This window comes from Rosa rugosa, chromosome 5, assembly GCF_958449725.1.
Source record: "Rosa rugosa chromosome 5, drRosRugo1.1, whole genome shotgun sequence".
Lineage (NCBI taxonomy): Eukaryota > Viridiplantae > Streptophyta > Magnoliopsida > Rosales > Rosaceae > Rosa > Rosa rugosa.
In genome coordinates this window covers 10,426,587-10,450,523 of record NC_084824.1, presented here as the reverse complement: position 1 = coordinate 10,450,523, position 23,937 = coordinate 10,426,587, and the positions used below count along the sequence as shown (strand labels likewise).

At 39.3% G+C, this 23,937-nt stretch overlaps 3 protein-coding genes across 14 annotated transcripts; 1 reads left to right on the top strand and 2 right to left on the bottom strand.

The window, feature by feature from the left end:
- Positions 1-897: 897 nt before the first annotated feature.
- On the bottom strand, positions 898-8,445 carry LOC133712206 (cyclin-dependent kinase G-2). 11 transcript variants are annotated; one of them, XR_009847225.1, is made up of 10 exons: positions 6,328-8,445; positions 5,635-5,770; positions 5,460-5,548; positions 5,163-5,274; positions 4,973-5,079; positions 4,737-4,879; positions 4,290-4,370; positions 3,154-3,238; positions 2,954-3,041; positions 898-1,236 (listed from the first exon to the last, which is right to left on the bottom strand). XR_009847225.1 is itself a non-coding variant. In XM_062138323.1 (6 exons), the coding sequence occupies exons 1-6, from the start codon at positions 8,037-8,039 to the stop codon at positions 4,783-4,785; spliced, it is 2,253 nt and encodes a 750-aa protein (XP_061994307.1). In that variant the 5' UTR covers positions 8,040-8,445; the 3' UTR covers positions 4,386-4,782. The 11 variants fall into 11 exon arrangements, 2 of the variants coding, with proteins under 2 accessions (XP_061994307.1, XP_061994309.1); XR_009847226.1 differs by having other exon boundaries at positions 898-1,216; XR_009847230.1 differs by having other exon boundaries at positions 2,954-3,038.
- Positions 8,446-9,890: 1,445 nt separating this feature from the next.
- On the bottom strand, positions 9,891-12,984 carry LOC133710118 (uncharacterized). The gene is made up of 3 exons (XM_062136113.1): positions 11,221-12,984; positions 10,985-11,066; positions 9,891-10,322 (listed from the first exon to the last, which is right to left on the bottom strand). Exons 1-3 carry the CDS (start codon positions 12,072-12,074, stop codon positions 10,113-10,115), a joined length of 1,146 nt encoding a protein of 381 aa, XP_061992097.1. The 5' UTR covers positions 12,075-12,984; the 3' UTR covers positions 9,891-10,112.
- Positions 12,985-14,597: 1,613 nt separating this feature from the next.
- Positions 14,598-18,934, top strand: LOC133710334 (uncharacterized). Of its 2 annotated transcripts, XM_062136379.1 has the most exons (11): positions 14,598-14,945; positions 15,433-15,515; positions 15,606-15,741; positions 15,978-16,471; positions 16,555-16,602; positions 16,755-16,929; positions 17,025-17,137; positions 17,226-17,322; positions 17,438-17,657; positions 17,883-18,036; positions 18,263-18,934. In XM_062136379.1, exons 1-11 carry the CDS (start codon positions 14,741-14,743, stop codon positions 18,695-18,697), a joined length of 2,160 nt encoding a protein of 719 aa, XP_061992363.1. In that variant the 5' UTR covers positions 14,598-14,740; the 3' UTR covers positions 18,698-18,934. The 2 variants fall into 2 exon arrangements, with proteins under 2 accessions (XP_061992363.1, XP_061992364.1); XM_062136380.1 differs by lacking the exon at positions 15,433-15,515 and having other exon boundaries at positions 14,822-14,945.
- Positions 18,935-23,937: the final 5,003 nt, after the last annotated feature.

The following is a 23,937-nucleotide window of genomic DNA, read 5'->3' as shown; positions in this document are numbered from 1 at the left end:
AAATAAATAATTTTAGGCCTAGCCCAAATATAACGTAAGACTAAATCCAAAATTTGTGATCCCAAGCGCAACCAACATATGGAAACCTTGTTAGCCTTCTACCATAACCATGGCGAACCATCCACAGCTTCAAAACCGCTCCGCCAGTCATGAACAACCAATAAGTCGCTACCAACACCCACTGCCGGAACTTCATAGGGGCCGGAGGTGGCCCTGCCCCCCCCCCCCCCCCCCCCCCCAAGCTTTTGAAATGCTAACGTGTGCACCTATAAATAATAATAATTTTCACTTTTGTGTTAGTTGTATGGTATAATATTGACTTTAACCAATTAATAAATGCTTTTGAAAAAAATAAAAAGAATATATTACAACCGTTAAATTAACTTTTATATAAGTTTTTTTTTTTTTTTTGTTAAACATAATTCATAATTTTTCGGCCCCCCAAATATTACTTTTTAGTTCCGCCACTGCCAGCACCCACCATACGAAACACTCCCAACTCAGAGCCATCTCCGATCTACCGCCACAGTCATTTGTCCCTACCACCACACCACTCGAATCCCAACATCACCAAGCCGCTTCAAGCCAATCCCGGATCTCCCCGTTAGAGTCCCATCACCACTGTCTTGAATAAGAAGACGTCGTTGTATCAGATCACCGCCGCCTCCCATGTTGTGACCAGAGAGAGAGAATCTCAAACTTTTTATGCAACAAAAGTTCACTTTTTATAGGAAATGGTATTTGACCACTCAAGAGTTTTTTAAGGTTTTGCTTTGTTAATTTTGGCTTCTTTTTTTCTTTTCTTTTTTCCGAGCTTGCACAAAGTACACAAATTTTCTTGTTGACCGTGTTTGCATTTACGTTTATTGAAGAATGGAAAAGGGATAAGTCGAGAGGTATGGAAATTGGGTCACTAATCCAGTAATCCCCAAAACTACAAATTGAGTTTGCAGAGTATCACACAACCAAATTCGATTTTAGCTATTGAGGAGTAAAACGAATCAGGATCTATTCAATTTGAGAATATCCCCGTTTAGCTAAGTAAAGGAATTGGCAATGCAATTGCACCCACCAATGTTTTTGCATAAATTTACATTCACCAAGAGTTGGATGAAAAGGCTCAGAATTCTAATTAACACCAAGATTTGTGTACCGCAATGCACTTGAAGGCTCAAAGGCATCAGAACTTGCACAATTGAGCGTTTTCCACCAATGTCTGGATGAACATTTTTTAACCTGATCAGTTCCAATATCAGGTACAGTTTCACAAATAAGACATGCTAATAACAAGCTTGCATCGTAGGACTGCAAAGAATAGCACTAAAAACCGACCACCAAAATGGAATGGGCCAATAACAACTTACAATACAAGCACAAGTGTTACGTATATCTCTCTTGACCTAGACTTGCGAGGTAGTGACTGGGATGCAAAAACTTCAACTTGTTCCATTATGCGTTAAGTGCGTAACAATAACCATACCAAAATGGAAGAATGCCGCATTGCATTCAACAAAAGAAACTAATAATTCGAAGTTAATACAAACATTACAGAGTACATCAGTAATTGCATTGAATATCCATGGGATCTTAACATTTTATATTCACTTTTGAACATCCATGGGATCCAACATTTTATATTCACTTTCTGACAGCAAAACGAGTGACACTGCTTTTGGAAGTTGCATGAATAAAAATAATAGAACATGTACAAATAAAAGACACGAGCAGGACCAAGACCGGGTGAAATTGGACGCAAGATTATAAGAAAAATGACATAAAATTTAAAAAAAAAAAAAATGCCTTAAGAGTATTGAATGAGAAACATATATTCCAGGATTTATGAGCAACGTCACAAATTACTTGAACCAAAACAGTAGTAATAAGGTAAACATAAGTTGTAGCTTTGAAAAATAGACAACTATTGAACAAAAGAACCAAACAGGGGGAGGGAACAAAGTCCATTGTGTCAGGCTGTCAGCTGCCTCCACCATTATTTCGACTCAATTGACTAAAACTGGCAGCAAGGACTGAACAGCTTAAACACTTCTGTTCTTCCTATCTTAAAACATACAGACAAATGCCAACAGACATGTTAAGCCAAACAAAACCACACTAGTGTAACATCAATTATCATGAAAAAAAAACAAAAAAAGGCTCAGAAATGTTGAAATAAAAGAGACCACACTATTATACCCTACAATTATCTTTCTCGTCTCTATAACTTCCTAATAAGGTTCGTACAATAGTTCTAAAAGTGCCATTAAAATTGCCACCATATCGTAACATCAAATAGACACAACTGAAAAAACCATAGTATATAATGTTATAAACCACAATGAACCGTCATCTCTATACTTGACCACATTAACAATCAAAATCCCAACTTTTCCACTGATCAGTTTTCAATTAACATAAATCCTTACTAGTAAAACTGCACACTGTCAAAAAACGAAGTATATGTTCCAACTGAACCAAGTTCAGAAACACACACTATGGAGTCATTCAAAATACCCTTGCCCTCCATGCCTCAAGAGGAGTTTGCTAGTTCATTATCAAAGGGCACTGAACTTGACAGAAATGTCCCTTGAGACAATTCCATATATTTGACAGCTGTAATATAAGGATTACTCTGTGGTTTTAATTACGCGATGAAAGTGAACTAATCAACCCAATTCTGACAATTTTCAAGGCAAATTCATAACTCTCCAAATTACCTATCCCCAAGTGACATAGAAGCAATACTCAATGTAGATGCTACTTCAGAGAGTCCAGCCCTCCAGATCCTCAGTTATGAGTGAATGGCAGAAGACGAATATACGAAAGTTACCACTATGTGCATCACTAGTATCACTTCGCATTTCAACACCTAGGCCTTCAGTTTTAACTAGAATAATTTTCATTCCATTTATACAAACAAAATAGTAGCGCAATAAAAAAGGCCACAATTTTGCACCTGACATTTTGTCAATGTTAAGAATGCGAAGTGTCCAGGAACAGAGACCGGAATCTTTTTGCCTTTTAGCGTATTTCTTAAAATTCTTCTGGAAAAAAATAACAAAAACCAAATACACTCAGGAATCATTCACTTCCAAAATCCAAAAGATCCCGAGAAGATAAGACCAAAATCTAAACAAACCAAGATTTGCATAGTACCTCTAGTGAGCCTGTGGAACAACTAATTGAAGTTCTATAAGTTCCTGCAAGTGCAGGAAACCTCCTCAACCTGCTTGCTTTGATACTGCAGTGACATACGGTAGATACATGTCATACAAAAAAATTCAAAAGACAACAAAAACATGGATTCTTCAAACACCACAAAATGGGCAGTCAATCATCTAATTTTGTCAGTATAAAAAGTGTAAACACAAATAATCCCTTAATAAAGCTGACATGACCACTGAAGCAATGAAGATTAGATTGCCATAGGTACAGAAGTAACCAAAAATAGAGAGAATTTTGGTTTCCTTTAGTTAATAAGACAATTCACTATTCAAAGTTTGCAAACAGATGAATTACCCCCTCTTTAAGTAATCAAAGAACATCAAATCTGACAAAACATCAAATCTGACAAACTTGATGGCTACCACCCCAGATGATAGAGAATGGCAAAGGTTACAGCTCTCATGTTTATCAAAAAGCTATGATATTATCAAGTATACAGTCATGTGCATTAACATTCCCGCCAGTTCTCTACTATTTATTCCTCAAAGAAAGTTCCAATCCAAACCTTTCTCAAAAAAAAAAAAATTAATCAGACCTAATTAAATACTGAATAATGTAGTAATAAGATTGAACATTAAAGCAGCAGGGTATATCTGATAACTTTATATGTGCTCTTTGAACCACTACAAGCACATTCACATGAGCATAAACTGAAATTAAATTGATCCTTAGCAGCAAGCTGCAGGATGGGTTTGAGGTATAATGGGCTTACTTCAAAGCAATTTTTTAACAACATAAACCAATATAGGCTAGCGACTCGAAGAAAAGAAAAATACATCAAGCAAACCACATCCGATTATGGTTTCTTTTCCATCTTCCCCTTTTGCTATTGAGTGGAAATTTGACATCCAAGTACTGCTACTGAGCGGATAAAAATTTGCACTATACTGTACTAAATCTTTTAAACATATGAATGAACTATTTCATGTGCAAGGTGCGATATAGGTATAATTAAGCTTACAACACATTCTATCAGTGCAACTACACAATGTAAGAATAAAAATATGCCACGCATTAAACTATCTCCATCCCCCAAACATTCCACAGATATCAAATCAACACATTACCTTCAAAATTACATGCTTAATTGTCAATATTCTTCGTCAAGGAAAAGCAAAGCACTCCCTTCCACTTCACACCAACCGTCTCTTGCAAACACAATGTGAACATTAAATAGGTCTAGTATAACAGATAGTGCTATTCGAAACCAATAGAGAACTGTTTACAATGTACCAATGAAAGTATGTTACATACACAAGTTTTGAAACTGATTCTCTTAAAAGACAACACAATCATGCCACAACTAGGAAAGAAAGCAGTGTCATATATGCATTTCTAAAAGATGATCAAAGATGAAGAACAAATTATTAACCTGCAACAAATCTGGTTGACAGGAGGCAAAAAAAAAATACAAATCTCCCAGCCAAATCATGAGTAAGTGCCTGCTAAAAAAGAGCAGAAATGACCGTCCTGACATAGAATGTTGCAACTTCCGTTCAATGCATGTCTCTCACCTCAGCCATGCCCATTAATGTATCAAGGCCACTGATCTGATTTATCCTAGCCAAACACACCCCCGGTTCCTATACCCCCTTGCAACTCCTTTCTCCGTTGCTCTTCCAAGGGATCTGGACTCTTCAACATTCTCCGTGAGCGCCTATTAAAACAGAAATAAGTTGATAGTAGGAAAACGGAATCATAAGCTATACAACTGGTGGATCTACTTTAAGCACTGTAGGTATTGAGATACCTGTCTTGAGCATGTTGAGCAGGAAACGTGGGCATGAAATCTTTCGTCTTGGGAAGAGGGACTTCGCGAAACCACTCATGATTCAGAGCAGCATCGGCAGAAATTCTCTGAATAAAATATTGTGGACCATAGTAAGTAACTATACCAACAATTCCAGCATTCCAATAGACAAGACTAAATATAAACTTACCTTCTCAGGGTCATAAGTTAGAAGCTTATTCAACAAATCAAATCCAGCTTCAGTAAGAACTGGAGATCCAGTAAATGAAGTAGCTGGGAACTTCTTGCGCAAAAGGTTATACCTGAAACAAACAGGTCAGTAGTTAACATAAGTCAAAACCTTGATAACTGAAAGCATCACCAATGGAGGCCAGATAGCCAGGTCAGAATCACCCAAAGCTGGAAGCCTGGGAAAACAGCGGCAAGAATAAGAACACCATGTTATCGAAACAAAGATTGAATTAGTTTGCAAAAATTTGGTACTTACTGATGCTTAACAAAGTTGACCTTTACTCCAGGAAGCTTGGAAAACCCAGGCCAAATAGTCTCATTTGGTGTGCCAAGTATCTTAAAAATCTGTAGTTATCATTAACAAAATTAAATAACTTCAGAAGTAAGTGAAAGAGTGTAACCAACATTGACCAGATCAAGTGATAACTCACTTTGTCAAGTTGTTCAAATTCAGTTTTCCCATTAAAAAGCGGCTCCTTCGATAACAGCTCAGCCATGATACACCCTAGTGACCACATATCGATTGCCGTTGAATATTCTCTTGCTCCCAACAGAAGTTCCGGCGCCCTGCATTGAGAAAATATTAATGAACCAATCTTTTGCCAAAATATATACGTTCTTTCATATATCTATAACAGACACAGGAAAGTGCAAATGGTATAGCTTACTTATTGAAAGTGCAAATGGTAAAGCTTACTTATTGAATGAAACATAGATTACGAAGGTGAGACAGATGAACAATTAGAGTTTGAATAGTCTATATCAAATTAAAGACGGCATGATCAGCATACATTGAGATGGAAACATAGATAACAACCTTCAAATTTCAGATGAGACTACCATAACTAACAAACTATTCCATAGATGCTTGCTAAATGCTTACATTACATTATGCATCATTCACAGACAACAAGTTGCAGATGAGCATATAAAGATCCAAAAATTCCTTTTCAAGCCCAAAAAAAAAAAAAAATCAAACTTAATGGAAATTCAAGTAACTTGATAAGAAAAAAGGAATCAACTAATAGCAAAAGGAAATCCACTTAACTACAGGTGAAAGTGAAAAATCAATTTTGAAACTAATAACTTGTATAAAGCAGACCAGAAGGGCAATTGCGGCTTACCTGTACCAAAGAGTAACCACCAAATGAGTATACGGTTTCAAAGGACTTCCATATTGACGAGCCAACCCAAAGTCACAGATCTTCAACTCACCCCGATTATTCAAAAGCAGGTTAGATGTCTTCAAATCCCGATGAAGCACCCAATTATCATGAAGATATTTGACACCTTCCAATAGCTGGAGCATAAGGCATTTGACTTCACTCGGACTAAATGGCTGCTTCATTGTCTCCATGAGTGCTTTAAGATCATGCTCCATGTATTCCATCACCATAAAAATGCTATCAAGGTTACTGCCCACCACTACTTCCTTAACATCGACAATTGATGGATGATGAAAAGAAAGGAGAATGTTTATTTCCCTCAGAGAAGTTAATGGAAAACCTTCTCTTTCCTTCTCCATCTTCACCTTCTTCAATGCCACAATTTCACCAGTTTTCTTATCTTGGGCCCGATATACAACACCATAAGTGCCCTCATCTATCTTGTTTAGTCTCTCGAACTCATCAACACTTCTACAACCCTGAAGCATGTTTACACTTCTTTGTGGAGGAGCTGCAGGCTCTGGTGTCTCAGGAGAATCATGCTCATCCTCTGAACTAGTATCATAACGACTAACACTATCATTATTACCATTATCCTTGTCAACATCCATGTAGTCATCCCTCTCTGAGTCATTATCAGGATAGTCATCCCCACTAGACCTTCGAAGGGCATCTCGTTCATCAGACTCGGATGATCTCGCCCTACCTCGTTCAGACCCATCTTTCTTAAGCTCCCCTAGCTCCGGAGTCAATGAGCTGTTGCGTACTCTGTTTTCCACTGATCCTAAACGAGGCATTTTCCTCCTCCTTTTAGGAATTTCCTCGTTTTCTGAAATTCCACCTTCATCACCAGGAGAATTATTTCCTGCTGCCCATCTTGAAGATGATATATTTCGGGTTGGAACATAATCTTCTTCTTCTAGCTGCTCTGCTTCACGAACATCCCCTAAATGCTGATCTGGTGAAGACAACTCTACCGGAGACTCATATACACCATTGCTAACAGTCTCAGGTGCCACAGGAGACGACTTAACCGGAGATGAAGGTTGTAAATTGTCGGCTTCATCAATTTTAGCTGAAGATATTTGTACCCTGCTATCTGAAGTAACATTAGGAGACTGACGAGACACCCTAGCCAGTGGGGGTGGAGGAAGGGCTGTTGCCACTGTTGTTGTAATCCTAGTCTTGGACGAATTACTCCCTTCTTTATCATCTCTATCCCACACAATAGGCGAAAACTTCCTTTTCCTCTCCTTGGGAGTCTGACTTCCATTCTCCACCACCTTCATAACCTCTACATCATCTCGGCCCTGCGACCCGGATTCAATAGCATCATCGGACCCGCTCTCACTTGACAATTCACCAGGTTCCCTATCCAATGCCTTGGCAGAAAACCCACACGGCTTAGGCCCGCCACCGCCACTGCTGCCGGAATCACTCCTACTCGAAGAGGATCGGTATCCACCATTAGCCACAGCCCTCTCCTTGGACCTAGCCCTGATTCTATCTCTCAAATCCCGAACGCGGCCCTTGTGAACATCACGATTCCCATTCCCCATCCGCTCCAAGTCCTCCTTAGCAGAAGCTAAATCCCTCCGCGGCAATTCGAAACTGGACTCTCGCTCCCTGAACTCGTTTTCGCGATAACCCCCATGTCTTCCAGCCGCCATATATATACCCAAGAGCCAGAAAAACCACAGCGGGGGAACCCTACCCTTTAGCCCAATCCAATTAAAACCCTAACCCTAAACCCCCAAATCAAAGTCAGGCTCTCCAATTCAAAAAGTCAGGAACTTTGAGGAAATTGAAACGGGGTGGGTCAGATCCTAAACGCGAATAATAAAGCAGAGTAAAGACTAACAATTAGTTGTTCGACGAAGCCTCGATCATGTGTGAATCAGAAACCCTAGAAATTGAAGCAGCGAGCGAAAAGAAAAGCTGGAAATTAATCTAGAGTTGATGAAAGAGATTGATCAAAGTGAAGAATGTAGGGAAACGATAACGGCGAGACTTCTTTTCTCTGCGGGTTTCAGATCAGATTGGGCCTTTTTCCGTTCGACCGAATTTTCCCGTCCTTTTTTTCCTTTATATATATCTTTTTTAGAGAATTCTTTTTTCTTTTTTTTTTTGTTGCCAATCTACTTTTATTTTTTAAGAATATCATGTCCATATATATTAATACTCAGTCAAGAAATGACTATTACATATCTTCCCTCTACCATCTCTAGGTAGATAAAGATCTACGCGATACATAGATTAAGTCTGATCATTTGATGGTACTCATGCTCACTTATTCAAGCAAGCCTACACACTATGAAATAACATAGTAAATAAGCAAGCCTAAAGGTAGAAACTTAAAGTTACCCTAAAAACAAAGGAAATAGAGGGAACTCAAAAAAGGAAATTATTGAACAAAGTAAGGGGACAAATAGTAAGCCCAACCCATATGCTCTCCTGCCTAGGCCCAACAGTTAAGCCCAGCCCATCTTCTCTCCACAGCTTAATGGCCTTCATGCTCCACGCACACTTGCCGCGGCTATGACCCTTCACCGACGCCACCGCCCCGTTCAGCCTCCCAACCATCTTGTGCCACCACCTATAAGACGAAGGACGAGTTGCAACACATGCCGACCCCAACCCAAAACAAGTAAGGGTCCCTGCATCGAAGCCTCCAACCCCATCAATGATGGCTGCAAAGGTCGTCGTCGTCTGGAGCGAAACCAGCTGCCTCCGTCATCACCTTCCTTGAAACCGGCGCACAAAACCTCCAGCCCTAAAGCCATCTCGATCCGAATAGGCCCAGCTACAACTGCCACACCGCAGACAAAGAGATTCCAGAGGTCTAAACCATATGTATCCCGTCCGACAGCATCCCCACGACGTCGAGGCGACGCTGGAGAGCCACCGGACGAGATTTGGTGGTGCCTTGCCGCCGCAACCTTTGTGTTCTCGAGAGAGAGAGTTTTAGGGTTTTCCCTAATTAGATAAGAATTCAAAAACCAGTTTTAATGAAAATTGTTAAATGTGAAGTACTAACGTTAATTTATTTAATTGTGTGTATGTTATAAAGTTATAGATCGATTAGCTCAAGATATTGCCTGGAATGTCCTTCAAGTGTCTTAAGTCAAGGATTTTTGTTGCGAACAATTCTACTCTTTACTATTTAGCTTGTCCAAATTCATAACAAGTAATGGCTATATAACTTGATCTGAGTTGGATTTGCACATTATCACTTTTTAGTGATCACTTTATCAATGGAGTTTGAAACCCTGAGACTCTGAAAGAATGTGATAAATTATGAGAGATTTAGTATAATTTTTCTCCTTTGATGGTTTGTAAGGACTTAAATAGTAACACGTGTGAAACATGACTACTTGTGTTCACTTTCTAAACATATTTCATGTTTTATACCAAGTACATATACTTTTGCCCTTAACCAACATAACTTTAAACCTCACTCAAATAACAAAATGTCAGAGTTCATATAACAGAATTGAAATATCCTCTCAGTTAGAGTTCATCTGTCCATCCAAATTATTTGAAGACTTTGATCCATGGTAGGAAGTGAAGCTCTTTAAGAAACAAAAGAAGTGGTATTGGTGAAACAGTTAACAAATATGATAAACTCCACAGTGGATACACATATTCACCTACATATTAATAATTGGCAGGAAAAGAAGGAGAGGGAAAAAAAAAACTAGGAGATGTTACATGTACTACAGAATTACAGATAGCTACCAAGCCTACCAGCAAAGAGAAGGCAACTTGCAAGAGAATGAAGAGGGCAAATGACCAGTCCTCCTTATGTAATCTGCCTTTTCCGACGTCTTCAAAGCTTTTTCATTGAGTTTGGCCTCTGCATTAGCCCTCTTTTCTTCGGCTATTCTTCTCGTTGCAGCAAGTTTATTTGTTAACTTTTCTTGTGCCCGAGATTTCATTCTTTCAGCCTTCACCTAGAAGCATAACAAAAAAGATCGAGTCAGAAAGCTGCAATGGATTCCACATGTATATTACATATTCATCTCAGAACCAGTAAACCAGACCGGATTGCTTTTTGGTAATTTGGGTAGAGGCCTTAGTTTGCAGTATACAGTTAGCTTTACTGTACCATTCTTATGGACTCCTACTTTCAAGGTAATGAAAAAAAGGGTTCGTTCGGGATCTTTAATTTGATTCCATGAAGTTGTGCATGATGATGCACTCAGAAGAAAAAAATTTCACGAGATACTAGTTCTTTTTAAGTTACACGCGATGAAAAACAATTTAAATAGTGCACAAATCTGATTGTGAAATCAATTAAGGACAGACTGACAGTGACTTAGATAGTTAGATCTGTGTTATTCTTCTTTCATGAAAAGAAATCTGAGCTTATGCTGCTTTATGCACTATAAAGAAGCTTTAACTGCTTAATTAGCTGCTGCTACCAGGTACCAACATACATGTGCAGCAAAACAAAGTGACCAAAGAGGTCTCACAACATCAGTCTACGATCCAAGCAAGCAAAGCAGATGGAAATTTTCCGCACAAAAAAAAAAAAGCAAAAGATAATCTGAAGTGTAGCTTCTATCTTTCATCAATATATAACCAAAGAAAACAGAATCTGAAGAATGAGTACCTCCATTTTTCTCATTTCCATCTCAGCTTTCCTCTTCTCATGGTTTTCCCAGGCTTGTATCTTTACCTCTTCACGCTTGTACCTACATACACAATACAAAGTACTTATTAACTATCCAGCTATTAACTGATCCCTGCCCTCAATTAATCCCAACATTTGAGTAAAAATGACTCCATGAGTACTCCACACATAATTAATTGCAAGCAGAGAAAGAAATGAGTATATCAGTAACTCACCTTGCCATGTATTTAGCGCGTTCTGCCTCATCCCAAGCCATTGCTCTAGTTTCTAGAGGATTTGGCTTCCTAGCTTGATCTGAACTCTGATTCTCAGGCATAGTATTCTTGCACACATTTGATTCCTCCACATACCTTTTATTGCTTCCACCACTCCCTCTCCCACAAGGAATGCCCTCATGAGTACTTCTACCATTATCACCAGACCCTTGATACTCCTGCTGGCTAGCTTGCATCCCATGCTGACATGCCCTCACCGGAGTCGAGGATCCCGAAGATATCGGGCTCCTTGCAGCCGGAGTTGTGGCCCGGATAGGCGTGCCGGTTCTCGAAGGCTCTTGGCTTGCAATTGGGGTCATCTCAGTTCCCATGTCCCTCAAACATATGGATCTCATGGCAGCAGCTGAAGTTGGGTTCTCCATAGGCTTGTTGCTCCTCCAGACCGAGTCATCACAGTCCACTTTCTTCGTCTCCACATCGTAATGATTTGCCACTTCAGTTCCAGAACACCCATTTGCTTCTTTTCCGTGTCTATCGTCTTCTCCATCCTCGTCTCCGCTCGAGTAGTCCTGCTCCTTCTGCGGCACAGGAGCTATGAGCCTCAAGTCATCTGCATTTGAGTTCCTGGGTTTGGTCTTGGACTGCGTTTTGTCTACTCCTCTGGACAACCCCACTAGCCATTTCTGTGCATCATCCCATTTTGATGGTGTTGGTAACTTTCCCAAAGCTGTTCTATGATGATGGGAAGAAGTAGTGTTGCCACTAGTGCGGTTAGCTCCTCCTCCATTCTGTTTGTGAAACTCAAAACTTATAGCACTGCCTCCAGAAATCTCCTTATCCTCTATGGATCTCATAGTTGCTCAAACAAACCTCACACACCCTCCTTAATTTTTTGCTGACCAATATGGTCCAAAATCCTATCTTCAAATCTCTAAGCAGATCTGGGTGACAAAACAAGTCCCATTAATTCCCCAACAAAAAAAAGCTCCTGTATACAATAGCTTGACAACTGCCCATGCTAAAAATAGACATTGTTTCTTCAGCATATGATGATACAGCACATGAGACTATGAGAGACCACCTAATAATTTTTCCTTACCCGCTAAACAGAGACCCCAAAATACATGGACAAAATTGTTACATGTAAAAGAAATTAACTACACCCATCAAATACCAAAGAAGTTATAATATCTGAGGGACCCAGATGGGGTTTATCCCCAAGTCTCCTACTTAACTAATCTCCAAAGCTCAAAGCTCTAATCTTCAAGAAAGTAAAAGATTAAACCTTTGAGCACCCAAAATATGAAAGCATCCAAAACCCAAGTCAAAAAAGCTTTTAAATGCAGATGACCCAGCTGGAGTAGAATAGAGAAATGAGACTGATGAAGAGCAGCAGAGAGATGAGTCAAAATGACAGATGGTTTTTGCAGTGGAAACCTTGTTCACAGAGAATAATATACCCCTCTCTCTCTCTCTCTCTCTCTCTCACACACACACACACACATGGAATTTAGAGACTTGCAGAACTAGAAAATGAGTTTCAGATCCACCCCAGACCATTATAATACTTGAAAAGCAACATATATGACTGAACCATGAAGCACCAACACATGGCAGTAACAGTGAAAATTTAAAAAAAATCCCACTTTTTTAATTGTACGTTGGAAATTGTGAAGCTTTATTACTGAGCAAAAAGCAGTGCCAGAATACCAGGTGAGAGTATGAGTTCAGCTTCACCGTCACTAGCCACCACAGAATCTAGGGAAGAGTCTCTTCCCATTGTGCTCGCTACTCAATAGGGTTTTGAGCCAACGGTAACTAGGTCATCCGGTGTACTGGGTTTTCGACACGTGGACGGCTGTGATGAGGTAGCAGTGTCAGTGTGGTTCAGATGCAGGTGTCGGATTCGATAATGGAGCTGGAGTTAAAATTAAATAAGAGATAGATGGGTCTCTGAGGCCATTCACGTGGTGAAGAGGAACAGCTTCTGGTGATTGTATGGACGTCACTGGTAGGTTAGATTGGGTCCTGCAGCCACTGAATGCCAGGACAGTGACTCTCAGTGAGTGATAGTAGCTATAGGTCTTCTTCATCCTAGTGAGGACGATTAGGGGAGGGATCACATGGAGTTGTGCTGAGAATGGATCGGAGTGTAAAACCATGTTGGGATTATTAAATTTTGGAACCCCACTAGACTATCTTAATCTGGGATTCTGGGTCTTGGTTTGGGGCCTAGGCAATTTGGAGGGAGGGGGGCCTGGGGGAACTAGCTAAAGGATCTGGGGTTTGGACAGCAAAAACCAATTAATGGGTGATTTTGAAGGGCGAGGCCTAGCATGTGAGGACAAGGAGGGTTGTTAGCATATCAATGTATAGGGGTGAAGCCTGGCATATGAATACAAGGAGCATTTGTGTGAAGCCTGGAGTGTAAGTACAAACCTAATTGTGTTTTGATGTATGGTCAATATCCCAAGAAAATGAAGTGCACTGGTGCATCACATTTGATGAAGTCTACCAACGTACCAAGCAAATTTGTGAGCGTGTAGGAGTGTGACATAGTGTTTCAAGTGTTAACGAGTTTAAAGAAACAGTATAAGTAATTTTTAATAAATTGTATTATCCATAACCTCTCACTGCATATAACAAATGACGCTCCAATAATGGTGTGATCAAAATTTAACTAGAAAAAGTCGTTTGTGCTAATCCGTCAAACAGTTGAACTCACTTTCGACTATACATGTTAAATCTCATCTAACATAGCAACTTTTAAATATTTTGAAAGTTTTTAGTGCTTGATATTTTGAATCATTGCTTTCAATTTTGAGGGGGTTGAGTTCTCACCGATGCAATCAATAATGAGCTTGGAATCACAACCTCCCGACTTGAGTTTTTGTAAAACTTCACTCCAATGTTTTAATGTGAATAAGACAATCTTTGAAATTAGACTTATAGCTTGGGAGACTATTGTCTGTATCTTTTGAGTAGCCAAAACATGGGTGACTTGATTGGTTTGAATGCTAAACACATAAAAACTGTGTTACTGTTTTGTGCATACTGCTTGGATTGTGGGAGTTCTAGTTGATTATTGAATAAGTGTTTTGTTTACTTCTTAGCTTTAAGAATGGTATATTTATACTAACATGTTCCCATCAACTACTGACTACTGAGCGGCTATGCCACGTGACACGACCCAAAAATCACAACTCCTCAATCTTAAAATTCAGTACCCAAACTACCCCTTCATGTCACCCGAATTAATGGAATTATCTATCGAGTAGATCCTCCCCTACCCCCTAAGGTTGGTATGGACTATGGAGTAATGAGAGTTTACTAGGCCCCCAAAGACTTTAGAGCCAACTAACCTTGTCCTCTACATATTTGGTCCACTTCCTAAACCGTCCTTGCCGCCAAGCCCAAGCCATCCTATCGCAACTACCACTACTAGCTTCTCTCTTCTTTCTTTGTCCTTAATTGTTCCGTGGCCATGGTCTAATTAACTTCGTGTCAGTTTCTGGGTTTTATGGGGTCTTCACGGTTGTTCAAGAGGTTTAGCGGCCTCTACAAACCCAATGCCAGAATCCAACCATACCCATCTGCCTACGTCCCCACAAGAGCCCTATCACACTCCAAGCTTTTCAGCAATGGCGACAATTCTGTGCTTCCGGTTCTGATAGTCGGTGCAGGACCTGTGGGTCTCGTTCTTTCTATACTCCTAACAAAGCTAGGTATGTTCTTGTTCTAACCCAACTCTTTAAGCTCTCAATCTTTGCTTATATTGCTTCTACTTTTATTTTTCAGCTTCAAAGATACAAACTTTGTAATGGTGTATTGTTTTTGTTTTGTTTTCTTTGTCAGAAAGTGTAGTGTAATCAAATTGTCAATGAGGGTAGTGAGTTGGTGTTTCAGTGTTTTTGTAGTACTCTTTGTGATTGGAATTCATGATTGTCATCACTAGAGGTGTTTTTGGCTGTGTGATGTTTGAGCTGAGGTTTCTTATGCATGTGCTATAGTTTTTAATTCTGAATTTTCTAGTAGAAAGTTTTCGACTTTTTTTATTGTTTCGGCAAGAAATTGCCTTTCATAAAATGGACTAGCTCTTATTTACTTGATTCTAGGTTGAACTCGCTCCTATTTTGATTGTAACTGTTTGTTGTTCATGTGGTGGAGTTGGGATGAATTCTTGAGATATATTATGGATCATATTCTTTGTAGGGGTCAAATGCGCGGTTTTGGAGAAAAGTACAAGTTTCTCCAGACATCCACAGGCACACTTCATTAACAATCGGTCGATGGAGGTTGATTCTTCTTTTTCATTTGGATGATATGATTTAATGAGTATTTTGAAGAAATTTCAGGCTTCATTTATAATTTGTATATTATTTTAGGTATTTCGCAAATTGGATGGCCTGGCAGAGGAGATCCAGAAGTCTCAACCACCAGTTGATTTGTGGAGAAAGTTTATATATTGCACTTCGCTCTCTGGTTCCATTCTTGGCTCAGTAGATCATATGCAACCTGAAGGTGCAAAGGAACTCTTTACTTTTCCATGTTTTCTACATAGAACTCAGCTTTTAAGTCTTGTTCATTAGAGTCAGATTAGACTCCGAGCCATTATAATCAATATTACAAATATAATCATGGCAATTCCTATGTGTTCAAGTTTTCTACATTCTTATAAGTAGAGCACATAGTGTGTGAATATACCGAAGAATTTGGCAGATTTGATCAGCTTCATTCTGGTTTCACTTTATCACCAGATTTTGAGCAAGTTGTCAGCCCGGTCTCTGTTGCACACTTCTCTCAGTACAAACTGAATGCATTACTACTTAAGCAGCTTGAAAATCTCAGCTTCAAGTATTGTACCCCTGAAGGGTTGAAAGGCCTTGACCATGAACCCCTTGAGGCAAGGCAAATATTGATGGGCCATGAGTGTGTTTCCATCAATGCCAGTGATGATATTATTTCCGTGACTGCATCTTTTCTCAAGGATGGGAAACATATGGAGAGGAATATCAGATCCAATATGATTGTAGGTACAGATGGTGCTGGAAGTACTGTACGTAAGCTGGCTGGTGTAGATATGAGAGGTGAAAAGGACTTGCAGAAGCTTGTGAGTGTCCATTTCTTGAGTAGAGACCTTGGAAATTACTTGCTCAGTGAGAGACCTGGCATGCTGTTTTTTATCTTCAATACTGAAGCTATAGGGGTCCTTGTTGCACATGATCTCAAGCAAGGGGAATTTGTATTGCAGGTATAGCAGCTTTAAAGATGTTATGGAGATCTTTCTGGTGATAAATGTGAAGTTATATTGATTTTTCTCTTGTCATCTTGCAGATACCATTTTATCCACCCCAGCAAAACCTTGAAGATTTCAGTGCCAAGGTATTTTGTATTAGTTGTGGTTAAATGGAAATTGCTATGCTTGCATTACTGTTCCTGCTAAGTTTAAGGCATTCTTAATGTTTAACGCCTTAATAAGAATATATGCTTCATTGGGAGTGATTACTCACTTCAAAGGGTTTAACTTGTTATAGACATGTGAGAGGATGATCTTCAAATTGGTAGGTCGAGAGCTTGGAGACATAAATGTGATTGACATAAAACCTTGGGTGATGCATGCTGAAGTTGCCGAGAAGTTTCTAAGTAGTCGAAACCGTGTGATTCTTGCTGGTGATGCTGCTCATCAATTCCCTCCTGCTGGTGGATTTGGTTAGTAGTTGTCTTTTTTGTGATGCAGAAATGTAGGAAACTCTCCTGGTGTTTGTGATGCAGATAGCTTTTTGTCTTTCTTGTGATTTATACAGGTATGAATACCGGAATTCAGGATTCTCATAACCTTGCCTGGAAGATAGCTTCTGTAGTAAAGGGTATTACACCACCTTCAATACTTAATACTTATGAAACAGAACGTAGGCCGGTACTGGCTTTATCTTCTTCACATTTACTCATAATTCTATTACAAAATTATTACGGATCTTGCGATTGATATCACATGTTGGTGTCAGATTGCCATTTTCAATACAACTCTTAGTATTCAGAACTTCAAAGCAGCCATGGCTGTTCCTGGTGCACTTGGTCTTGATCCAACTATTGCAAACTCGGGTAAATTAATCTATTATAACCTTTTGGATGTGTTTTCCTATTTGTTAGGGACAATTCTCACATTAAAATGATGCAGCAGAATGCAGCTATTACATTACTTTCTATTTGTTTGCAGTACATCGAGTAATAAATAAGGGGATTGGGTCTATTTTACCATCTGGACTACAGAGCGCCATTTTGGATGGAATTTTCACCTTAGGTCGTGCACAGTTATCAGAAACTCTTTTGAATGAAAACAACCCACTTGGAGCTTTAAGGCTTGCTAATCTGAGACGCATATTTGAAGAAGGAAAGAGTCTCCAGCTCCAGTTCCCGGCAGAAGATCTTGGTTTCAGGTATCACACATCATTCAATTCCTAGGCCAGGCTCCCTTGAGCTTTGTAGCTTGACTTGAGATTAATATGAAGTATCGTTTGTTCTGGAACTAGTTTTTAGATTTATGAACGCACTGATTCTGGAACTAAATGAAATCTCACTTTCACTTACCAATTGGATGAATTAAATCATGAACTCATCAAGTACATTTTTGTATCTGTCTAACTCAAGGCTGTCAAATTTAGGTACCTAGAAGGCGCACTTGTTCCTGACCATGATGGTGCACTGAGTGGCCCAGATGGACCTACTGGTCGCCGGAGGGACTATGTTCCTACTGCAGATCCAGGTTCAAGGCTTCCTCACATGAATGTGAGGATATTGTCAAATTCATCGAGTGAGGTACGTTGCAATTTTTAAATCTAAACATGCACAAGATAAATGTCTGGCGATTTGGGGATGTTCTAGCTGGTATTGCCCACTATTTTTCTTTTGTTATATTGATCTATGTGGGTTCTTGTGGCTCCATAAACCACGAAGCATTGTTTTATTTATTCTGCAAGTAATTACTTGAAGCAGCTTTCTTTTATGGAAGACTTTCAAACTGCTTAGTGGCATACTTTTGCAGGCAACTATTTCTACACTGGATCTTATATCTGGAGACAAAATTGAGTTTCTCCTTATCATAGCACCGATAGAGCCATCCTACCATCTTGCTCATGCTGCATTGAAGGTGGCTGAGGAATTCAAAGTTTCTGCAAGGGTGTGCGTGTTGTGGCCTGCTGGTAGTGCTAAAGGAGTTGAGGTAAGAAGTAAGGCATCATTGAAACCGTGGGAGAATTACATAGATGTTATGGAAGTTAAAAAGTCATCAGATGCTTTGTCATGGTGGGACATCTGTCAAATGACTGATAAAGGAGCCATCCTAGTTCGGCCTGATGAGCATGTTGCTTGGCGTCTGAAGTCTGGAGTTGTTGGGGACCCTATGAGGGAAATGAGAAGGGCTTTTTCTGCCGCCCTAGGCTTGAAGTCACATATTAAAGACCAAGAAGCTGATCATTGACAGTTTGCAGCATTCATTACTTATCCTTTCCTCTCTTTTTTTTTATTTTTTTTTATTATCATTGTTGAAATGATGTTTCTTTGTTGTAAGGAGCTGTTAGAAAGTGGTATCACTGATCAAGGCTCGTTATACATTAACAAGATATTACCTGTTCAGAACTTGAGATAACGCAATGGCTCCCTCCTAAAGAAGAGTTTGGAAAGCCAAAATCAAATACAAATCTAAATAGTGAATGCGTTGAAATTATGAGTGTTTGATCTTAAAAGGTATGATCTAACCATGAATGAAACAACCTATTAGTATTAGCTAATATCATATATTGAACAAGGGGGAAAGATGCTGGCATGAAAAGAGACCTATCTAACATAATTTTGCTTTATTTCCACTCGTGCTTGGAGAACTATTTGAAAAATCAAATCTCTAATTTTTGCATGATGTTTTACCAAACTCAAATTCACAAACGAATAACAACATATGTTTATGTGTCCATCAAAGCCACCTTGCATTAGTTTCTTGTTGCCTACAACTTTGAAACAGTGTCCTTGTCTAAGAATCAGTAATTAATTAATCCTCACTTGTCATTATTTTCTAGAGTAAGAGTTGATCACCAGAAATGTTAAAGTAATTAATCCTCTCACTAGCGGTGGACCTTAATAATAAAGGTGTGTGTTCTCGTTGACCCAAATTATGGGTCACATCTATCTGACCCATAATTTCCATAAAAACTCTTCTAACTCCTCTATGTATCCGGATATTAAAGGGGGCAGGGGGACTTGCTTGGTTTTTATTAATTATTCGCCATGCATAATTATGATTACAAATACTTACTTAGGGAAGAAAGCACACCACACACAACTCTTACAGGAAGGAAAAAACACAAAACTTCTTTGGCTCTCTTACTCCTTGAGATGGTGTTTCTCTCTCAATCTTTCTGATGCCTTACAAACTGAACCTAAAGCTCCCTATATAGGGAGCATAACTCAAACTTAAATTTAAAAGACACACAATCAACAAGAAAAAAAAAACTCTATAATTCATATACTTTTGTGAGTGTTATTGATAATTGAGGTCGGACGATTAAAGTAGATTCATACTTGATAAGGTGATATCATCTTTTTCTTTTTAGAAAGCTGAAGATGCTTTCTAAGCAAGTCACATGTTTTCATCCGTTTCTGAATTGTGGTCAAGCATGATAGAGCTGTCATTTTCCATCTTGACTCTGACTTCGTTATCATCTACAATTGAGTTTTATCTCCATATGGGTTGGAGATGCTCTTAGATATTTTCTAAAAATTATCATAAAAATATATTGTAAGAATATATGTTATATAAGTGTACAAAATCATATTATAAGAGCAAGTTCACCCGTAGTCAAGAAAATGCAAAGTCGAGAAGTCAAGAATTCGACCAGTCAAGTTACTGTTCACTGCCACTGGACATGGGTTTCCACCCGTTTTTTTTCTTGACCGGTCAAGACTATTCATATTCCACTGTTCATTCATTTTAACTGTTCATTTTCCATTGTTCATTTAGTGTTTTAACTGCTCATTTTTACTATGAACTCTAGTATTTTGGGTGTGAGATTTTAGAAAAAATTGTAGGTATTTATAGAGAAATTTTTACACTTTTTTACAATTTTTTTCTTACCGTTTTATTAACGTTACAATCCTATACATAGCTATTAATTCCATTACCGTTGGATCCACATGTTTAATTGAAAACAACGGCCCAGATCAAAGGACTAATTCAATAACGCTAGGCGACAAACTCATGCATCCACGCGGTCAGCAAATGCGGCTCCCTGATTCGTGCGTGCCCACAACGCAGCCTCTCCTCCGCGTCTCTCTCTGCTTGGCTGACACTGACGTCAACCACGTTGCTTCTGGGCTGAGCTGGCAGCTGGGCAAGGAGGGTCAAACAATTAGTCACGGGCTTGCCTTTTATTTTGACTACGGTCATCAAAAGCCAAAATTTGGCTGGACAATCTTGGACTGGTGGAGGACAGTTTTTGCAATTGCCCGGTTACCACATCATCATTCCCTTGATTTGCCCGGGTAAAAGAGCACCGGTGCACTTGCTCTAAGCATTAAAGAACGTCTTATTTATTAGATCATGCCTAATTCACAATTGTAACTACAACACAGTCACTAGCCACTGATGCTGTAATGCTCATTAGTGACACTTACTGACACTGCATATCTAGGTAGTGACACCAAACTTGTCTCCGCAACTGTTTTGGATTTGAAAGAAGTGAAAGGTCTGCGAGTATAGGTCTGCAAAACAAATGGAGTAATTATTTTCCATTTTCAATGAGAGTGGTGTACTGTTCCCTTAGTGAGAGAACCAGGAGCTTCTCTCTTACCCAGGCTCTCTCTTTTCTGCAGCAACTTTTTCTTCTTTGATTTTCCTCACCCATGTGGTGATTCCTCACCCTCTGTGGTGATTCCTCACCCTCTGTGGTGATTCTCACCCAAGTGGTGTTTTGATTTCCTTGTTTTCCTCTTCTTTTGCATCTGATTTTTGTCCTCACTGTTCAAATATGTTTTTAGATCTTAGATCTGAATCTCAAAGATATACTCTCATATTTGTTCTCATGGTCATTCTCAGTTTTTGTTCTGCCTTTGCTCCTCAAGATGTCCAAACCGTGAACAAATCTCCTTCTTCTTGTCTACCTTGCCCTGCCATGGAAGAGTTGGTAATCCTCTGCAACCACCTCTTCAGGTTTCTTTGCTAAGATCTATTTTGCTTTGGTTGTTGTTATCCTTTTATGCGAGATCTTCTCGTAATCGGTCAACTGGAGAATGTATGGCGGCTCTGTTCGTATCCTCACCCTGCAGACCACCATTGGTTACCGATCCTCGCTCATGATTTCCGTCGGAGCTCCGGTGTCGAATATGCTATGGTCGCTCATGACTATGTGAATCATGCTTTGCAGACTTCGTCTGTATTGGGCTTGTCCCTTGTACTGTTGTTTGGCTTTGAGCCTTGTTAATTGATGCTACCTTTTAACCAAATTTTTTTTTTTTCCATTTGAGTAAGTATAGGTTTGTGAGACCATTTACTTTTCACCTAGCAAATAAATTTTTTTTTTATTGGGCCCATCAAACAAATTGGTAGCCATCTTTAACCAAATAAATGGGTAGGCCACGCCACATCCTAGCCTTAGTCCTTGATCCAAAGCACCAAAATGTGCAAAAATTATCTCACTTACCCCAGCAATAGATTTTTGTTTTCACTTACCCATTTTAACAGAAAATGACTATTTTGCCCTCAATCTAATTAAAATATTACAAGCATGCCACTATGTCCTCTCTCTCTCTCCGGCGCGACCTCATCGCAGTTCCATCTGCGATCACTCTCTCTCTCCGGCGCGACCTCATCGCAGTTCCATCTCCGATCACTCACTCTCTCATCTCTCTCTCTCTCTCGGTCCTTGTTCACGCCGGCGTCGATGCCGCACCAGATCTCATCGGCGCTAAGTTGCCGGGGCTGGGTCGATTTTGCCTGCACAGTTCGGATCCTGGTCGGCTCGTCAGCGGCAAGGAGGCGATCTAAAGCTACGTGGTAGCCGGAGTCGAACAATGAGAAACGCCGGAGTCGAGGAGCGACGACGAAGCTGCGTGAAGACGACCTGGTAGGCGATCTCGGAGTCACAGATCCGAAGCACCGACGCCGACTTTTGACTTGGGTGCCCAGAGCATTTTCTGGGTGCCTAAATCGTTTTTTCTTTTGGAAAATGAGGGCAGAATTTTTTTTTTTTAAAATCTGGGCAGAAGGCCCAGAAGGAAAGAAAAAAAAATTATTGGGGGGCAATAGACGTCTTGAATTGATGTAATCTCCTAGTTTTTTTTCTTTAATCAAAGTTTTATTTGTCTAATTTTAAGAAGATTAGTTCCCATTCCGGCGACCGGAAGTTCTAGTGGGTGGCAATACATGTCTATTGGGGGGGCAATAGACCTTATTGCCCCTATATTAAGGGGCAATAGACTATTGGGGGCAGTAGACGTCTATTGAGGGGCAATAGACGTCTATTGGGGGCAATAAACTTTTCCAACGACCTATAAAATCTCCGACGACCTCTTTGGGGACTTCCGGCGAGGTTTTCAGGAAAGTTTGGTCTGCGGCGGCCGGTGACAGTTGGCCGAAATCCAGCGACCGGTGACGGGGCTCCGGCGAAGTCTCCTATGGTTTCTCTATCTTCCATTCTCTCTCTCTCTCTCTCTCTCTCTCTAAGTAACACATGGGTAAGGGTAAAATGGTATTAAAAAAAAAAAAAAAAAAAAGACTATGGGGTATTAGAGAAGACTTCCTTAGAGTGTTTTGGGTAAGGGGAAATTAAAAAAACTTAATAGGGTAAGTGGGAAAAAAATCTCTAGAAATGGGGTAAATGGACAAATTTTTTTTTTTTTTTAATATAAGTTCGGTATATACTATCCTTTGATTTTCAATTTTTTTTTTTTTCAAATTCTAAATTCTACACCTAAAAAATATTGTCGAAGAGAATTACCGTTGTAAGATAAAGTTAGGCTGCTTAACCTCAATACCAAACTTCTCAAGAACAATGCCTTTAGTATGGGAAGATCCGGCAAATGACTTGTTAGCGCACCTTTGCGTTCTAAGGTGGTTCTTCAGCAACTATAAGAGCAAGTCTACAAGACTACAACCTACATTTTTGACAAGTCTTCAATTGAGTTTTGACCCAGAAAGCAATAAATAAGAGAAAATTCAATTTTTTTGTTATTCCTAATTTTATTAGCAATGCCCGATTCATTTTTACCAAGACAAAGATCAAATCTGAAACTGTCAAATAATGATTTGCCTTGTCATCATTAATAGTTTGGTCAAAGATGAAGTATTTGTCAAAACTATACGTAAAAAGATTTATTTGGCAGAAATCTAATTTGCTAGAGATGCTCTCAGAATTTTTCAAAACCAAATTAAGAATCCATGAAGTCTATATCTGTAACCAAATATTACAAGGAAGTTATATTGTAATATCCTTAAAAAGTAAAATTGCTCGTTTGTTCATTTGACCTCTCATCTCTTTAGAGCAACTCCAACAGATTCCCTATATTTTGATTTTTCTCTACTTTAGGGAAAAATGAGCCTCTTTTGCTCCAACAGATTCCCTATAACTATCTCTATTTTAGGGAAAGTAAGGAGAGAGAAAACCAAATTTCCTATATTTACAGCAAACTCCAAAATTTTAAAGAAGAATATAGAGATTTTATAGATTACTG

Excerpts from the sequence above, each read along its gene's own strand:
- LOC133712206 (XM_062138323.1), bottom strand. The coding sequence starts at position 8,039 with ATGGCGGCTGGAAGACATGGGGGTTATCGCGAAAACGAGTTCAGGGAG. Across the intron at positions 5,275-5,459 it reads GTCAACTTTGTTAAGCATCA|GTATAACCTTTTGCGCAAGA; the intron begins GTAAGTACCAAA and ends TGTTTGTTTCAG. Across the intron at positions 5,080-5,162 it reads TAACTTATGACCCTGAGAAG|AGAATTTCTGCCGATGCTGC; the intron begins GTAAGTTTATAT and ends TATTTTATTCAG.
- LOC133710118 (XM_062136113.1), bottom strand. The coding sequence starts at position 12,074 with ATGAGATCCATAGAGGATAAGGAGATTTCTGGAGGCAGTGCTATAAGT. Across the intron at positions 11,067-11,220 it reads CGCGCTAAATACATGGCAAG|GTACAAGCGTGAAGAGGTAA; the intron begins GTGAGTTACTGA and ends TTGTGTATGTAG. Across the intron at positions 10,323-10,984 it reads TGGAAATGAGAAAAATGGAG|GTGAAGGCTGAAAGAATGAA; the intron begins GTACTCATTCTT and ends TTATGCTTCTAG.
- LOC133710334 (XM_062136379.1), top strand. The coding sequence starts at position 14,741 with ATGGGGTCTTCACGGTTGTTCAAGAGGTTTAGCGGCCTCTACAAACCC. Across the intron at positions 16,930-17,024 it reads CCCTCCTGCTGGTGGATTTG|GTATGAATACCGGAATTCAG; the intron begins GTTAGTAGTTGT and ends TGATTTATACAG. Across the intron at positions 17,138-17,225 it reads ATGAAACAGAACGTAGGCCG|ATTGCCATTTTCAATACAAC; the intron begins GTACTGGCTTTA and ends TGTTGGTGTCAG.